This window comes from Dreissena polymorpha, unplaced genomic scaffold (genome assembly GCF_020536995.1).
Source record: "Dreissena polymorpha isolate Duluth1 unplaced genomic scaffold, UMN_Dpol_1.0 chrUn019, whole genome shotgun sequence".
NCBI lineage: Eukaryota > Metazoa > Mollusca > Bivalvia > Myida > Dreissenidae > Dreissena > Dreissena polymorpha.
In genome coordinates this window covers 476988-496715 of record NW_026273333.1, presented here as the reverse complement: position 1 = coordinate 496715, position 19728 = coordinate 476988, and the positions used below count along the sequence as shown (strand labels likewise).

Sequence of the window (19728 nt, the reverse complement as noted above, 5' to 3'; positions counted from 1 at the left end):
CAATTCGCACAATCGCGATACATCACTAAACCAGTATGACCTTTAGGGTGCTATCAACGTCAAGTATGTCTGTTGTGGGCTGATAAGAGTAATTCATCCACGGGGAGTGAAGTCCTCTCTTTCAAATTGTCAATCCAGCTTTCCATCTGACGGCCTTGACCGCAACCTCACTTTAGCGTACTCTAGAGCACAGTCTTGCACAGAGAGTCGTGCCTGACTGAGCATTAAAGCATTTCAAGGCAATTGCATACAAAGTCCATATAAAATATTTTGAACTTCAATATATTATCCTAAGGTGTGTAGTACTCAAGATTATTCAATAAAAGTATTAAAAATACGAATAATTTATATATAAATGAGTCGTGCTCTGGGAACACGTACATGATGATTGTTCGCAGTCCACACAGGATAATCGGGGAGGTCACACTCCGCTTTGATATTATTTTTCATTTAATGGAATTCTTCTGAAACATCAAGTTTAGGCGGAAAGTGTTGTCAATGATAAGCCTGTGCGGTCCGCTTTGACACTTAACGCACATGCAAACAACCCCGTTGTCACATCGCGAGGCACATATAAAGATTACTTTTCCATATATGAGTCCATACATGTTTCAAGATTACTATTCTTCAGTAAGTAATGGCGCTTAATACATTTTTCAGCGATTTCAGCAGAAGACATTACTTACACAACGTACTTCCAGGGGCTAACGACATGGACGGGTTGGATGAGGCGGGTTGCTCTGCGAGGCGAGGATTCAAGAACCGCCCCCTGCAGACGGTATGTGACCATCTGGATGTGCGAGTATGTTTGAATATTTTGTTATCTTAACCGGATTATCACCATGTATCCAACAATTTTAGAATAAAAAAACGTGGGTTAGTTTATTAGGTTAATCAAAAGCTTAAGTCATTATTGGTCTCACTACAAACATCTGTCCTTATTACACATCTTTAGAAAAAAATAGATCAAAATGTAACAAAACTGATTGTAACTTACACAAACTGATTGTAACCTACACCCCTTGTCCACATGCATTTAAAGGGATCGTCAACCACGAATGACGAAAAAAGAAAAGTTCTAAAATACCGTATTTATTTTACAAGTATTAGTTTATATTCATTAAAATATCACGACTTATATATTACATTACGTGAAAAGAAACTGTTAAGTGTCATATTTTCATATATTCGGTAATACAATTTTACTGGGTATGTGTACCAGGTAACTACCAGTTAACTATAAATAACGCAAGTGGTTTGATCATCAACGTCACGTGGTATACCCAGGATGCAAATTGTGCATGCGTAGTGAATTGTATATATTTATATATGACATGATCAATCTACTTACGTTATATCGTTATGTTACCTATTTTTCGCGATGTACTTTTGATTTCACATTGCAAAATTTTATTACCGAATATACTGAAAATATGAACTTTTTTCAAGTAATGTTATATATCAGTCGTGATATTTTAATCAATTTAAACTAGTAATTGTAAAAAAATACGGTATTTTATAACTTTTCTTTTTTCGTCATTAGTTGTTGACGGTCCCTTTAAACACATTTTTATGAAAACATTTTCCCCGGACATCTCACTGATCAAACTAAAGACACAGACTGGCCTTATATTAACGATTTGGTGATTTTTATAGTTTCTTCAACTGAAATAAATAAAGTAAATTAATTGTGTACATGAATGTTTCATATTATTGCCATGAAGCGTTTTTAAACAAAAGCTAAATCAAACATAAAAGAGAAATCAAAATAATACTCAGAGAAGTAAACAACTCTTTTTAATCGTAATCGATGCCATTATATTACCTTTGAGCCTTTTTTGTGGTAGTTTTCGTTGAACGAAAGTATGTTCTAAACGAAAATTCATTGTATAGTTATCCTTGATTAATCTGCGCGGACTGCAATGGTAATTCTGGAACGACATTTTGCGAACATGCAATAAGCCCCCTTTCCGAGAACGAGGTTCATATTTAAGTGTCTATTTTTCACAGAATTTCGAAATTGAATTTCCCTGTTGCATTGAAGGGCAGTATGCTGTCCCATATAAAGAAGGTCCCAGATAACATGCAAAGCATGTCATTTGTAATGCAAATCAGCGACATTGTTAGACTTAAATTCGCCCCTATGCGCCTTTATTATTGTTTAAGCGCAAATGCCACATTCGTAAGCGATTGCCTGTAATTGATTTCAAAACGACCATATTAAAGCAAGATTGGCATTGGCCGGATTAGAGTAAATGTTCAAACTTTGGAACTGGTGAGCACTGGATTCGGGAAACAACAACGGCGTTATGGCCGGTCGGCAGTTATTTATTACAAAATAATGATTATGTACGTCACCACCAAGTGTATTTGTGTGAAATTTGAACGCACACATATTTAGCGTAGGCTCGTATAATGCAAATGCCGCATTCGTAAGCCATTGCCTGTAATTGATTTCAAATGACCATATTAAAGCAAGATTGGCATAGGCCGGATTAGAGTAAATGTTCAAACTTTGGAACTGGTGAATACAGTGGATTTCGGAAACAAAAACGTCTCATTGGCCGCTCGGCAGTTATTTATTACAAATAATAATTATATACGCCAACACCAAGTTTTTTGTGAAATATGAACGCATTATTAAGCGTACGCTCGTGTAATAGAAAAGGGCATTCAAGTTTTAGCACACGACTTATTTGCCTAAAAGTATCACTTCCCATACACTTCAATGCTTTCATTGTCTTCCTGATTTCTGTTTTGTAAATCCAATTCTATACATACCTTTCCGGGGTGCTAGAGTAGTAAAACGGCATGAGAGACATTATAGATTTACGACAAAAACCTCTATTTTTGAGCGCAGGAGTTTTACGGGGGTTGCACTCGTACACGTGTTTTGCATTTTTTATAATGTATATGAAATGGTAATCTTTATGACAGGAATTTTTGTTAAAAAAGTGACATGTTTTTAAAGTTTACTAATCAACTTATCAAGATGACGATTTTTGTTTTGAAGAAACACGCTGTCACACACGCATTTGAAAGTTTTTGTTCTGAAATCGCCATGAATAGTCAGCTTGTATGTATTTTGCTCATTTATTATACATATATCCGATATCAAATCTATTCTATTAATCGCTGATAAAAATGTTTTCAAAGGTAATATTCAACAAACTAGCACTGGCCAGTTTCACAACAAAGTGACAAACCTACACAACGATTCACATATAGTTAAAATAATCGCCAAAGGTATTTGATTTTTATTATATGCGACACATGTATGGCTTTAGTGTTCTCAACATGTATTAAACTCCTTATATAAACAGTATAATTCTTCCATTCTGTGTCGCGCGATACGTATCTGATTTATTACACACCTGTTAATTAATGATTTAATCCAACGCGCTGTAAAACTTTTTACATGAAGACGCCATCTTTAATCATGAAACGTCAAAAATACCTTATTAGCTTAGTGATCATATCGGTATTGAACATACGAAAGGCTGAAACTGCCTTTGTATGATAAGATTAACCCATTTATGCCTAGTGAACTCTCCAATCCTTCTCAATTGGATCAATTTATTTCCAAAATAAGTATATTTATATCTAAATTTATAATATTTCATTCAGAAATTCCTGTTAACAACAGCACAGACTCTGACGAGACGCCGCTGTTTTCAAGGCCTTTTTTTCTAGACGCTAGGCTATAATGGGTTAAGTACTTATTTATTTTGGTTCGATAAAAAGGTTCCTGTATATTTGATCGACATGATTGAACACATATTTACTTCCTTGAGGGTTATTTAATTTTTTCCAACCATAAAACGATTGTCAAAGCTTTAAGCCTTGGTCGACAGTGTTGTCTCGGGTTGACAAACAGCATTGTCACCCTCAAGAAAGTCTATTTTTATATAATGTTACTGTACGACCCTTCCAGGCTCTTGCCAGCTTTGCGAACACAGCACAATTCGAGTCCATACTATAAAAACAAACAGCGGGGGTTGTTAATGGTTAAACCAAATAAATCTGGACGTGTGTGTATCTGTGTTTTTGCCCTTGTAGCGCAAACGCAAATTCTCGAAATACATTCAGTTTGTTTTTTCGACGATGCATCGTCTAAAAGCGCGTACGCGTGCATGGTTTCGGGAGGCGACTGTATCGAAATTTATCATGACGATGCCAATGATTGGACGCTCTAATGTCTCGGTAAATTACAATATATGAAATAAATTCTCATTATTTATCGAAGAAGGCGTGATCATGGCATACGTCAATCAAACGGGGCGTACAAATGTAAGAGGTTAATCATCTGATGCACCGCACTAACAAAATTTGGCGCCAATTTTAAGGCTAAATAGATCCCGGTATTTTGTTTTTGTATGAATATGTGTATTTCGTAACGCATATACAAACTAAGCCCATAAATGTCGACAAAGTTCAGGTTCTTTTCAGATAAAATAAGTTATAATGTCTATCAATACTACGCTATTTATTCTACAGAAACTGTTTATTTCAATCTTTACGTGAAAGTTAGTTTGCGCATGCGCAAATACTTATCGTCACTCGTGTATATAACACATTTTATTCCGGAGAACATTTATTTGAATTTATAAATAAACTAAAATTTTGGAACATAAATAGTTCATAGCATTTTCATTCGGAATGCGTTGCTTATATTTTTAAATATATATCTGCAATAATTTTAGTACATGCTTTTAAACTTCAAACTGTATGTACCTAATCAAACAATATCGTGCATTTAATGTTTATAAGTAAGTTTTCTAACAGTGCGATTGTTTTTTATTGCAGGCGTGTACTGCAATGCCACGTGGGACCATTTGCTTTGCTGGGATTATACTCCCACACTGACAGTAGCGTCACAGAAGTGCCCGTATGACGTGCGTGGCTTGCGTGGCGGAGGTAGGTGTAAATGAACCAGATATATTACTGCAGGTGTATACCGGTGTCATATATATCCTGTAGGGGTGTGCATTTGTCAGATATATTCCGGCAACTTGGTTATAGAGTTGAGGGGTGGGGGTCTCTCCCTAATTCATTGACCGTTATTGGCAACCTAAATCTATAACTTCTATCCTTTAACAACGTAAGGGTTTATTTTTGGCGTGAGTTGGTTCAGTGTCAATACAGGTATTGCGCAGGTATCAGCGCTTTGTGCAAATGGGTGTTTACTGGTGTCAGATATGTGTCTCAAAGGCGTTTACATATTTAAAATATTTGTCTGCCCATGTAGACATGTGTTTTATGATGTGTTTGATAGCTAGATGTACGTCTGAGCGCGGGGTACTGGTACTACTAATCTGGCTTATGTAATGTGTATCCAGATGTTTGCAAATAACAGTCGTTTGCACGCAGCAAAGTAGTGCCTGCCTGTGGTACACACGTGTCTAATAGTAGTTTTAAAGTGCTGTGATTATTGTGTTCAGGTGACACTCTATGCTGTATAAAGATTCAACCACGTTCTTGTTCTTACGAAAGTCGTCACTGTCGAATTGTTGAATATGTGAACTTGCAGCATTTTCTATCTATGCGTCGTTTGCAAATCTACAAGAGCCAATATCGAATTAACATATTATTTAAATATCACAAGTTATAAAGTTAAGACATTTATTTTGAAAACTGTTGCAGCAATAGCGACGCGGCGCTGCGAGTCTGATGGGAGTTGGTTTCGCCACTCAATATACAACGCTTCTGGCGGGTGGACCAACTACTCAGCATGTTTAGATATAGCCCCTAGTCAACCGGTATGCATTCGCGATCTTGCGATATTTAATCTATCTTAGCAACGCGGTTATATGGGTCTTAGTAAGGGTTGAAATTTGGGCTGGACTTTTTTTTTAAATTGGATAAAAAAGGTTATGTTCATCTACACATTAATCCATTTATGCCTAGCGTCTAGAAAAGGGCATTTGCAAACAGCATGATGCGGCGTCTCATAAGGATCTTCGCTGTTTGCTTAAGGAATTTCTGTAAGAAATATTCTTAATATAGAAATAAATATGCTTGAATATACTAGACATCTCTAATTTTGGAAATAAATTGATCCAATTTATAAGGATGGGATAGTCTACTAGGCATAAATGGGTTAAAGAAATGTTGTTACATCATTCATCTGATGATTAATCAAATTATAAATGGTTATCTTTCTTAAAACATATGAAGTCGGAATATTTATAAATTATGGTTATTTTGGTGCTCGAATTAGGCATTCGTTGTTTCAGCGATATGTTATAAATTAAACTGAAGGTATTTTTTCCCAAGTTGGAACTGAATTGTTATGCACTTGGATACATTTTACAGAGATTTGGCGATGTGTGTTTTACGCCATAAGCGCATATAAACTTGGTTTTATAGTTCGAGTAAAAGTTGTCTACCCTATTAGTAATTTGGTCTCCTTTAGCATGTGTCTTTTAGTAATTGTATCTGTAAAAGTATGGGCATACTATATTCTCTCAGCGAATTGATCAACGTTCTGGATTTCTCGATCAAAGACTTCTAGTTTGTCAGCACTTTGATTGACATTGATGATTGATTTCTCACCATCAGTCTGTTTATGCTCACAACCTTTTGATTGCCATTCGGGATTTGTCGCTTAAAGTATTTTTAAGCTCTCAGCACGTTTATCAACAGTTATGATTTCTCCCCAACAGTCTAGAGTCTTCATATGCCACCAACGCTTTGATCAACATGCATGATGTTTCGTACTTAATAGTTCTATTCTCTAAGTGTGTTTTGATCATTGGGGAATCTCCCCAAAGTCCTTCTATGCTCTCAGCGCTTTGATCAACATTTAGAATCTCGCTGACAGTCTTTCTATTATTTCAGCGCTTTGATATACTTTTAGGATCATCGCGATCACGTGGTTCGGATCCAGCTGATGTCCAACATCGGATACGCCATATCCTTGGTAGCGCTTGTTTTCGCGCTTGTCATCATGTTGGTGTCCAAGTAAGCATCATGCTCAATTTAAAATATTTGTGTAAATTTATAACACAATTTCATATCAGTTTTAACCCCCTGTTCGTCGATAAACCAAACGCATGCAAACTAAAGTGGTCGAAATTAGAAAGTACCTCTATTGATTGACAAAAACTCGTTTATTGAATGTTTTTAAATCGAAAATATCGGTCATAAGTTAATGACATTGTGTAATTACAACACACTGGTTTCAAAAGATCCGCAATTATAAAATGATGGGATACATGTGACGAATTAACGGGGGACTTTACTTGAGATTATTATTATTATTCGCACAAACTGTTGCAAAAAACAAAGCTGATATTAAAAAATAAAAACAAATGTTTTCACTCACATTGACAGTAATCAAATGTTTGCAGTTCAGTAGCTAGAGGCCTTTGTATTGTTAAAAATGAAGCTATTACCGTAAATATGAAGCAATTTTCCGTCAATGGTAATCATACTAATGCCCCTAGCAAATCATAGTAGCATTCATAAAACCGTGTATGTTACAGGCGACTGCGCTCTAAGAGCAATATCCTGCACATGAACCTGTTCCTCGCGTTTATCCTGCGGGCCACGGTGCACTTCCTGAACCTCCTGCTGGTCGACCAGCCGTACTTGGAGCTCGAGTCTGACCTTGACACCAAGGTGACGAGCAGTGCCAACCCACAAGAACCGGTATGGACCTTATCTTTATTTGTATAAAAGGAGGGCCGCTGGGATGTCTCCTATAATATTTGTCCATTGGTTGCATGTTTTACATAACGCGCCCATTTAGTTTTTATTTTATTTTCATTGGACATGCTATATCTTATATGCTCCGTCAATACAAATTACGGGTCTTACAAGATAATTATATAAAATATTCTTATTAATTAAACAAAAAATAATGAATATGAAGGAATATCACATGAGTCTTAAAATTTATTTGAAGGAGGACTTAATTTATGATGACGTAAAACGGAGGGTATTCATAACCCATGTAACTGCGAATTGTAAGAGCGATGACATAACACTGTTAAAGTAGATTCGGGGAGGGGCGTATTTTGCAATCACACAGTGTCTCACTCAAAACGTTTGATTAAACGTGGTTCTACATCAGGAGTTCAGCACAATTACATATACAATGTCTCATTTCAGTTGCATACATATTCATGGCATCATGTTTAAGCCTGTGTAGACGACACATGCTTATCTGGTACGACACTTTACGTACATGCATTAAAGTCGCGTTCTGAGAAAACTGGGCATAATGCATGTGCGTAAAGTGTTGTCCCAGTTTAGTCTGTGCGATCTGCACAGGCTAATCAAGGAAGACACTTTCCGCCAGTATGACTTTTTTCGTTTAAATTAAGTATCTGCTTAGCAAAAATCAAATTTAGGAGGAAAGTGTTGTCCCTAATTAGCCTATGTGGACTGCACAGGCTAATCTGGTACGACACTTTACGCACATGCATTAAGCCCCGTTTTTCCAGAGCGTGTCTTAATCAACTTCACTGATTAATCCGCATCGCTCAGTGGAATTTTATGTCTTCACTTTCAGCTATTATATTTAATTTTATTTCAGACCTGGGATTGCAAACTAGTTACTGCCCTGGCCGTATACACGCTGTCCGCCTCCATGACGTGGATCCTGGTGGAGGGACTTTACCTTCAGATCTTGATCTACAAGACGCTCTTCACATCGCGGCACGGTACCCGGATGTACGTGTGTCTCGGATGGCGTAAGTGTCTCGATTAGGCACCAATAATTATGTTAGTATCCACCCCTTCTTTTGTAACATAAATAAGGGCAAGATTCCACACCAGAAAATAACAGAGACCCTTGTTGTTTTAATATGTTTAGGGCCAGTAAATAGTCGGGATCTGTATTAATGAGGGGTATGTTTACATGATTCGCTTCGAATAATAAACGAATACATATTACACCGCTCATTGGCTAAAATGTGTCAAATTGATTCTCTTTCTTTGCATATTACACTGATTGTTCTGTAAAAATTGCGTTCATCTTTTATATAAAATATATCAATTCTTAATGCTGTAAGTATATGTTCAATATTTAAACTGTTATCAGTGTGCATCTAAGCTTTTGTTTCCATTTCATAGTTAATAAATTAAAATTTATCAGATGTGTATTTTGTGTTTGTTTGTGTACTGACTTTCTTGCTCTAGTTAAATGCAGGCGCAAGAAAATATGATAAATAAAATACGCCACATCCATAAAATGTAGCACGTACCCCCAAACCTCAACACAAATAATTACGATCATTATGACAAGATTGTATAACTGTAAAATAAACATTTGTGATGAAATACTTGCAATCAATGCTATCATTTCTCTGTTTCAGTTCTACCGTTGTTGATTTTCATTCCGTGGATTCTAATCAAAGTATACGTGAAAGACAGTCCAAACACACAGTGAGCATAATAGTCATAAAATGCTATTTATAGATCGCGTCAGATGTTGGCGTACAACGCTATTTTTTTGCATTTTCCCGGCTAAATCAGACTGCTAAAATCGTTCAAGGAAACACAATATCATCATTCTTATATCAAAATAAAGTATATAATGTCTTTTTTCTCAAATAATGTGTTGATGAATTCATATCGTACCAGATTGGCAATATAATTACATCTTTAATAATGAAGAACGTTGCGAATACTTTGCGTAAGATGTAACACATTGCTCCACAGCGGACCATAAACACTTTAGAAAAGTCAATTATATATCTGTTGTTGTTTTTTCTGCCAATGTTTAGCACACATCGACGTGACGTTCAATGACCATTACGTCATAGTAAAGTTGTTTTTGTCGGGTTGTTTTAGATGAAACAGAAAATTAAATGAACTATCTTTTTTCAAGGTAAGATTACATTGATATATTTTTTAGACTTTTTACCAGCCCATATTTAATGGTGTTATACTTGTCTTTTCATAAAAAAATGTTTCCGCAAAAACGCTTTTTATTATAATTTTTGCTATTGTTTTTTCTTTGTTTTTTTCGAACGATACGATAACTTTATACGCATTTGATGTAATCTAGTGATGTTGTCACACTGCGTAAAAAAGCGAAAATATGTTTGATGTGTATTATTAGAACAACGCATGCACACAAAATATGAAGCAAACAAATAAAAATTAACTCTTAGACAAAAACGCTTTTTCGTTTTTCTTTAATTTGTCGCCTTCATTTGTTTTCTTTTTTGAAGACTATGGATGAATATCACACTAGAGTTCTTTGTAGACGTTTGACCAAATATCAATATCTTAATTTAAACGATTTACAAATTGATATTTTGTCGTGTTCTGAGAAAACTGGGCCTAATGCATGTGCGTAAATTGTCATCCCAGATTAGCCTGTGCTTTCCGCTTTTATACAATTTTCGTTTAAATGATTCCCTTCTTAGCGAAAATCCAGTTTAGGCGGAAAGTGTCGTCCCTTATTAGCCTGTGCGGACTGCACATGCGTTATACCCAGTTTTCTCAGAACACGACACATATTTCAGACAAATGTTATTCTTAGTCATTATATAATTGCATTTTTTCTTTTTGGTGCACAGTTGACATTTAAAAGTTTGTCTGAGGAAATGGCTTACTATCGAGAGAGGAAGAAAAAAAATCGGAAATGAAAAGATGCAATACTATTACAAGAATGCTAAAGAAATAAATGCAAGGAGAAGGAAAGAAACGGTCGCAAAAATCAAATCTACATCTACTGCAGCAATCAGAAAGAGAAAAGCTAGAGCAAATGCGGCCGAACAAGAAAGAAATGAAAAAAAGAAATCGTTTGTACAGTAAAAAATTCAAGGCTAAATTGACTGTCCATGAAAATGAACAAATGTGCGTCTTTAAAAATAAAATGGAGAAATGCCGACTTTTAAGGAAAATCAGAGATATAATACCTGGAACCCCAAAGTCACAAAGAAAAGTTCTATCTGAATTTATCAAAGAACCTGTTCCTCAGACAGAGTCTAAATTAAATGACATGATTGTCACAACATAAAATGTATGATAACAACTCTGAAGAAAAGAAGGAGCGATGAAGCAAGAACTGCTTTGAATGTCTTGACAGCAAGTGTAAGCGGTGATAATTTAAAATATTCAAAATCACACTCTCAACCTGATAGACAACTAGGCTTGCGACGTTCAAGGGTGTTTGGCGCATACAAAATTGAAAGAAGGGAATGTTTATTTGACATCTGAAAAGGCATGTTACACATCAACATGTAGAAAGGTGCGAAGTGACAGATTGGACGAGGAAACAAAACATCTTGTTTATGAATGGTGGTTGTCACCTTCAAGTTCTCGACCAACCGGGAATAAGGCCGATGTAAAGCGGCAATCTGTGGTTACAAAACCTACATATCGTATCCCGTGTATATAATGGAACAAACCCAGTCAGAAATATACACTGATTTTAAGAACATATATACTGGAATAAAAATAAGCCAAACAACATTTGAGAGACTTAAACCTTTTTTTTTATTGTTCCTCTTCGGCCAAAAGACAGAAATACGTGCTGCTGTCGAAAGCATGTAGAGGCCCGGCTTCGGTTTCGGAAATGTATGGAGTTCAACAGAAAACATGGACGAACACATCTAATTTACGAGCATCTGACGGACGTAGTAAATTCAACGATGTGCCATAAACCGGACAACTCCACATATAACCATATTGAGTGTATACGACGCACCCGTCCCGACTGCGGTGTTCATACCTCCCCGTTATTCCAAGAAAACCTTCCACAACTCAGCAAAATACAGTGGGAGCGATACGATTATGTACGCATACAAGTAAAAGCAAACGTGGAAAAAAATAATGTTAGTGAAAAAGGATTCATCAGCTGAAGAAATGTTCAATTACTTTCGGCAACTTTTGTTTAAATATACAGAACACGTGTTCAGTGCAAACTGGCAAAACGAACAACTGTCAGCATTGAAAAATAACTTGCTATTGCGTCATTGTATAGTCATTCATGACTTTAGTGAAAATTAACGATGTTTTGAGAAACACGAGCTTCAGTCTACATATTTTGGGAAAACAGAAGTGTCGCTTCATGTGTCTGTAATATACAGACACACAGTCCTCGAATTCAACCATATGAATGAATACGACACCATTTCAAAAATAATATACTCCATTAGTACATGATTACTATTTTGTATCTAGAGTCCAGGACAAGATAAAAGAACATCTAGACTATGTAGGGTACCCGGTAGATGACAGAGTTTACGAATGGATGTTCTTGTCAATACAAAAGTAAAACGTGCATGGGCGTCTCAACACTCATTTGTGAGAAGCATGGTTATAAACAATTTACCAGGAATTTCTTCGAAACAAGCCATTCGAAGGGACCACAAGACGCAGCAGGAGGAGCAGCTGAAACGTCAATTAGACATTGCAGTCATGAAAGGCGAAGCAATAAAACGCACGAGACGTTTACGTATACGCAAGTGAAAATCTATGCACACCAAAATCCGGAATGTATCAGAGGAGAATCTTTGCTTACATCGATAACATCGAGAGATCAACAACTTACAACTTCAACCCAATTCCACAAAATCGGCGGGTACACCAAATGAAAACTTGCTTGCCAGGGGTTCTTCACGTACGGCTACAGTCCTGCTACACATGCGACAATTGTTTAGATGGTAATATATAAACACAGTCTATTATGAAATATGATCATTTAGGCGATAACTTCTGATAAATATACATGTATGTAATACATTAAGATACTTATTTACAAGCCGTAGTACTTACTATGAGTGATCTCCAGGGAATCATGAATATGTGAATTATCGCCGTAATCAAAGTAAATAAATGTTGATAACGCGTTAATTTTAAATAAGTAGGTACATGTCTAGAACATTGAATCTACTTAAACAAATTTTGGCGCTCATTCATAAAATACCATCTAATAAAAAACTGAAGTTCCTCTTAAAGATTAAGTCTCATTTCGTCACATGGTTTCCCTCTTTATGTCATTTGATACAAGAGTATGACGCTCTCTGGTGATTCTTAAGCTTTCATTTGGATCTATCACAACATTTGATATAGAGTAATGGATCAATTTTCGCCCGTCAGAATATGAATTTTGCGATTTTTCACAATCCACACTTCGACGCGAGTACTGTTTATGTTTCAAAGAAGCAGACTCGAGAATGATTGATCTAAGTTGTAAGAACTTGTTTCACTTTCGATGTAAATTAAATATATTTAAACTAAACTGTGATTTGTGTCATTCAAGGTTCGAATCCATGTTCCAATATCGACAAAACGGGCGAGTTCAACTGTTTGACCGTAACAAGTAATGCTGGATGTGATGCTATTGATGACAACATCGACGACTAACCCTCCCTAGCTGATATTGTTAGTGTCGGTGACATAGTTGCAGTAATCGAGACTGACGGTTTGTATGTCATGATGAATAAAATTTCTTTTCACATTCATATCCCTTACAGCCTGGTATATACTTAGTATAATATTGTTGTTTTGTGTGTACATCATATTACATTCTTATAATGTACTGAGTGAATAATACAACTTGAAACTATACAACACTTCTATTGTTTGATTAAAATTACGTCCACGTAAACACATAATCGTCAATTAAATCTATTTTTATGTAGATTACCCAGGCAACCTATGCATTGAGCGAGAAAGCAGATGATGAGTGGGGAAATCAGTTCAACGAAGGCGCGACTGTTGTAAAGGGCCTTTATTTTGAAAAGAAACGGCATGCTTGTGGGACAAATCACAGTTACCGCCTTATAAGAAGGAAAAGAGCGATAGTATACGCTGTTGCAGTTGTCTATATCATGATAAACAGTGACGAAAACGAGATCAGAATATCAGAATGGGAGCATCTGGATATCATCCAGAATATAAACATTATACGTGACATTTAATAATTGTTTGTACTAGTTTATATTGAGGAGTTGCCACATTTTACTTGTTTGTGATTGTTAAAGCGGCGCAACATACAAATAAACAAGTACTTTAAGATAATGTTTTATGAAAACATAAAATGAAATGACTGTTTACGGAAAACAAAATGTTTATAACCGCGTAACTTTTGAAAAAACTACGAATAACGCTTAACTGCTATAAACGACGTAACGTTTGTTACGCTATTGTACGCCAACATCTGACGCGACGTCATAACATTCATACAAATTGTACATTAATTGTTATGAATGTAATATTAAGATTTCATATATATTTGTTTATCACACATTAAAACACTATTTGGAGTATTTATTTGTAGGAATTACAACGAAGTTAGCCCTGATTAATGAGTTTTGTTTTAAGAAAACTGGGCTAAATGCATGTGCGGAAAGTTTCGTCTCATATAAATATTTGCAGTCCGCACAGGCCTCTCAGGAACGACAGTTTCCGTCTTAGCTGTATTTTTGGTTTGAAAAGACTTTAAACAAAAAGTCCATAAAAGCGGAAATTGTCGTCCCTGATAAGCATTTTCCGTTTACACTTTCATGTATTTTTCGTGCATTGCCGTGTCGCTGTTTATTGATTTCATGCCAGTCTAAATTTTTATTTTGTGCATTCACGTCTCAGTGTTGATGTCGTAAATTTTCATGGAACTGGTACTTCATGCATTTCCGTTTCTAAATATATTTTGTTCCCGTGTCACTTTTTATTTCGTCAATTCACGTTTCACTGTTTATTTCATGCGCTCCCGTTTCACGGTTATTTTCGTTTATTTCCTTTTTGATGATTATTTCGTGTGTTCCAGTTCTTCTTTTAATTGCTTTCATCCCCGCCTCACTGTTTATTTCGTGTATTTCCGTCTCACTCTTCCATTCGTGCATTCCGCGTAATTGTTTATTTCTTCATCCACGTTTCACTGTTAATTTCGTGCATTTTCATCTTAACTATTTTCGTCGATTCCCGTTTCAGCATATATGTTTCACTGTTAATTTTGTGCATTTAAGTTTTACTTTTTCTTTCCTGCATTCCCGTTTCATTGTTTATCTTCTAGGAGCCTGTTCGACCGTTGCTGGGTGACACGGAATGACAGCCCGTATATGTGGATTGTCCGAGGACCTATAGCCTTCACAGTTCTGGTAAGTCACATTACAAAGGTAATATAGCCTTCAAAAATATGGTAGACTACGTGGTCGATGGCCTTTAGCCTTCGTAGTTCTGGCACGCCACATGACAGAGGTCATTTAGTCTTCACAGTTCTGGTAAGTCACACGAAAGAGGTCCTATAACCTGTACAGTGCTGGTAAGAAACGTGGCAGAGGTTCTTTAGCCTTCAAAGTTCTGGTAAGCGACGCGACATAGGTCAATAACATTGACTGTTCTTGTAAGCCACGTTAAATAGGTATTATAGCCTTCAAAGTATTGGTAAGCCAGGCGACATTTGTCCTATAGCCTTCACAGTTATGTTCTGGTAAACCACGTGACATAGGTCCTATAGCCTTACACAGTTCGTGTAAGCCCATGATATAGGCCCTATACCCTTCACAGTACCGGTAAACCACGTTAATCAGGTCGTATAGCTTTCGCATTTTTTGGTAAGCCAGGCGACATATGTCATATAGCCTACATAGTTCTGTTCTGGTAAAGGACGGGACAGAGGTAATATAGCCTTAACAGCATGCAAAAAAAATACTCTTAAACTATTCATCGCATTCTTTAACCTTACACATGTATCGATCACGGCCTAGGCTTAACACTCTGTTTTCTCGAAGGTAAACATGAAACATCTACATGTCATTGTTTCAATTTCAGTTTTGAAGTTAAAACTTCACACATGTGTTCGGGGCCATTTTGTTAGTCCATCCCCTTAGGCTCATAACTCTTACCTAAAATTTAGGAAAATTATGCTTTTTTGGTACTTGTGTAGTTAAGAAAAATGTATCTTTGTTTTCGCAACAAATGCTTATCTGTTAGTATATCTGATCCTTTCGGGTTATACATTGTTCTAATAGGCCAATTCCTCTACACGTGGAAATGAGTTTGGTATACATGTGTTACCGTTTAAGAAACATGTTCATGTTTAACGAATGCGCGGGCTCATCTGGGACGACTATGTACGCACCTGCATTACACTCCGTTTTCTCAGAGCGTACCTGCTATTTATGTTGAACGTATTACAAATTGACACATTTTCAGATCAACTTTATCTTCTTCACGAACACATTGCGAGTTCTATGCACGAGCGAAAACATAGGTCGTCACGTGACCAGCAACAAACACCAGCTGAGGTAATTTGGTTGTTGTTAATTTTGTCGTTGTTGTTGCTGTTGATATTTTTGTTTTATGCTTGCGCACAAATATATATAGAGAAAAAAGAATATCTCACTCAGCAAACCAAGAAACTTCTTGTCATGTCTTTGATCCAATGTCATTTTGATTATGCTTGCTCTATATGGTACCATAGTCTCACCAAAGTGTTACATAATAAGCTCCAAACCACCCAGAATAAGTTATTGCGGTTTGGGTCAGAACATTTACGATTGCTCAGCTGGCTACCAGTCTATAAAAGTGTAGACCAGAGTGTTCTTGGGCATGTGTTTAAGATTAAAAATTGATTGGCCCCTGACTATATGGGAGAACATTTTATTCCGCAGGGTCTATTCATTCATACAGGACCATGTCAGCTCAAAAAGGTGCATTTGCTGTCCCCAAGGCCAAATGTTTCGGGTCAAAGTCTTTTTTTACACGGGCTGCTATTATGGAACAATTTACCCTCCAGTATAACACAGATTGATATATTAAGTCATCTTTAAAAAATATTTTATTAAAGTTGATCATATCTTACATAAATGTTATGTATTCTCCATTTTTTATTCTAAGTATTTTAGGATGTTGTATTAAATGATGCTATCTGTGATATCTAAATTAGTTCTTATTGTTGGAGCAATTTGAGTAAAGATTGATATACGAGACTTTCTAACAATGAGCCCCATAACGTTATCGTCTGTTTCAGAAAGACCGCCAAGTTCGTGCTGGTGTTGATACCGCTGTTCGGCGTCGTGTACATTGTATTCAGTGCCGTGCCGCCCAACATCAGCTCCGACCTCTCCATAGTGCACCTGTACGGAGAAATGTTCTATAACTCCTTCCAGGTACGAAGTCATAATCCTAACAGCAATAACCTCCAATATACCGAATGGGGTCATTGTCTTCCATAGTGCACCTATACGAGGAAATGTTCAACACCTCCTTCTGGGTTTATAGTCATAATCCTTACAGAGTTATCTCCCATTTACCGATTGAGGCAATTGTCTGCTATCGTGTACATGTATAGGGAAATGTTCTATGACTACTGACATGTAAACAGTCATAATCCTCATAGCGGTTACCTCCCATATACCGCATGTGGCTATTTTCTGATATTGTCAGTGCAACTGTATTGGGAATTCTTCTACAAGGTATATATTGAAAAACCGGATACCTCCAATATAGAGAACAGTTGATTATCTGGCTGTTATCTGCCATAAAGCGGATGAAGATGAGTTGTCATTTTAATGCACATGTACGGGACAATGATCTACAACTCGTTCAATGTACCCTTTCCGAACTTATCACTGTGGTAACCTCCCTTGTATTTGATATTGGTTGTGACAAAAGAAGCTACCGACAAATATGCTCATTTCATAGTTATTACTTGCTAGCCTGGCACATCTAAAAAAACGGCTTTGTCAGATATATTTTGTGTTAGTATTTTATTATATCAAAGAACAGAGCCCAGTGAACTCATATGGCATTTTACAAACGGATGAAATGCGTTTATACTCAATAAATAGATTTGTATCAAGCATTAGGAAGCGTTTGATAGACATCTTGTATCTCACTGAAATGATTTTGAGAACATATTATTTGATCTTGAATTAATAACTTTAAAATAATACGCGTTTATCCCCCCTCTTGTATCAGTTCACCCCATCCTCCAGAACAGCATGTTAATATAGTAATTATTGGCGGCTTGGTTTTATTGCAGGGCCTTCTTCTGGCGCTGCTTTTCTGCTTCTTGAACGAGGAGGTAAGTATCCACTTCAGTCTCACCTGCCCTTTGAACAAACGTTATTACAAATACTGTTATAGGCGCCACCATTTCATTTCAATAATTACTCAAGAGGTGGTGAATTTGGTGATATAACATCTAAATTGATAAATATTCGTGCATATATTATATCGGTATACATTTCGTAATTTGTTGGCACATGGATTTGGAAAACAACAAAAAACCTTAATTCGAAATTTAATTGCTAATTCGGACAACGTTTTACTGTTATGTGCAAATGTGTCACTTATATATTCCCGAATCGACGAAATCTTTGAGGTCACCATTGTTTTAATGGCAATATATAATCAATAATTTATTGAACGTTGATTTAGGTAATTTTTATTTAAACCTCATATAAATGAGTGGATAATACAGTTTTCACTGAGTTCCAAATAATAGTTATTATAAAACTACAATTGTCTTTATTTTAGCTTATATAACAGCTCCATTCCTACACACTCTCAATGTTTATCGTGGTCTAATTCTTTGAAATTTAACTCTTATGTATTTAATTTGAAAGATTTTATGGAACGGAACTCTTCCCACCAGTCTTAGATTGAGTTCCTTCATTGCTGTTAAATCTACGACATTTTTTGGCCGTCTCATTTATAAGTGAACAGGTCCCATTAAGATGAGACCCAGTCTTAGATTGAGTACTTTAATAACTTTTTTTCCATGCATTGTTAGTCAAGAACATTATCTTTAGAAGGTTATTTGTGAATTACAGGTGCATACGGAAGTGCGGCGCTTCTGGTTCCGGCGGCGTTTTTTGGGCTCCCGTACAAGCACAATGGTTCTGTCGTCCCTCCGTAAGCACTCAGAACGGACCTCGCGCCCGGACACGCATCAGACGGCGCTGCCTCACGGATTTGACAGACGGTCTGGTACTCACACTCAGCATACATCGCTGTCGCACTGCGACACGCAGGCGCCGGGCAGCAACGGCTCGACGAGAACAAGTGGGCGGACTCATTTTAAAAATTCTTTGAGTAATTGGTCTGACCAGCACGACGAGAGCGCGGAGAGGCTTGTGTCACCAAGGTCCGGGTTGTAGGGCGAGAAAGAGACCTGACGCCGTGACACACTTCTATGATCCTTGTTCTTCGAAAACGAGGCTTAATTCGTTGAAGTCCGTACAGGCTTTACTGGGACGACACTTTACGCCTTAACTGGGTTGGGATGGGACTTTACGCACATGTTTTGGGTGGGATCGGGGTTTTTACATAGAAGGGATTGGAATATTTAGTTAAAGACAACAGTTGAATCTTTAAATAAATGACACTAATGACAAGAATGCATACGCACTGGACGCAACATTTAAACAGTTGCAGTAAAAACATGTAAACGTGTTTGCAATTAATTGGTTTATAGCAGTATATTGCAACAAATATATATTTTTTCAATGATTGGACGCTTTAGCAAATCACTTTTCAGAAGCTTTTTTCCTAACGTATGTTTCTTATTATGCATATACATACTGTTGTTGTTAGTGTAAGATATGTATAATGTATAATCAAATAGATTATTAGTTACAGTGCTTTTTAATGAGTCCTTTAACGCTATTTCATTTCATGAGAGGTCAATTAGAAGCCGTGCAAGGGATTTTGTAACCGAGTACTTCAGCATCAACGAAATAACATGTAAAACAATTAGTTATACCGTTTTTATGACGTCATCGTCATCGTCTTTACTTCCGTAACATCACTTAACGG

At 36.6% G+C, this 19728-nt stretch overlaps 1 protein-coding gene across 1 annotated transcript; it reads left to right on the top strand.

The window, feature by feature from the left end:
* The first annotated feature begins 712 nt into the window (after window positions 1–712).
* On the top strand, window positions 713–19538 carry LOC127863602 (secretin receptor-like). Its single transcript, XM_052403186.1, has 13 exons — window positions 713–802; window positions 2045–2048; window positions 4807–4917; window positions 5644–5759; window positions 6860–6963; window positions 7488–7653; window positions 8543–8699; window positions 9324–9393; window positions 14978–15062; window positions 16120–16211; window positions 16937–17075; window positions 17951–17992; window positions 18744–19538. The coding sequence occupies exons 1-13, from the start codon at window positions 713–715 to the stop codon at window positions 19068–19070; spliced, it is 1503 nt and encodes a 500-aa protein (XP_052259146.1). The 3' UTR covers window positions 19071–19538.
* The last annotated feature ends 190 nt before the right edge of the window (window positions 19539–19728 follow it).

What these genes read in the sequence shown, in the direction of transcription:
- LOC127863602 (XM_052403186.1), top strand. Translation starts at nt 713, where the DNA reads ATGGACGGGTTGGATGAGGCGGGTTGCTCTGCGAGGCGAGGATTCAAG. An exon ending in GCGTGGCTTGCGTGGCGGAG is followed by an intron (nt 4,918 to 5,643) that starts GTAGGTGTAAAT and finishes AAACTGTTGCAG; the next exon opens with CAATAGCGACGCGGCGCTGC. An exon ending in AGCAACAAACACCAGCTGAG is followed by an intron (nt 16,212 to 16,936) that starts GTAATTTGGTTG and finishes CGTCTGTTTCAG; the next exon opens with AAAGACCGCCAAGTTCGTGC.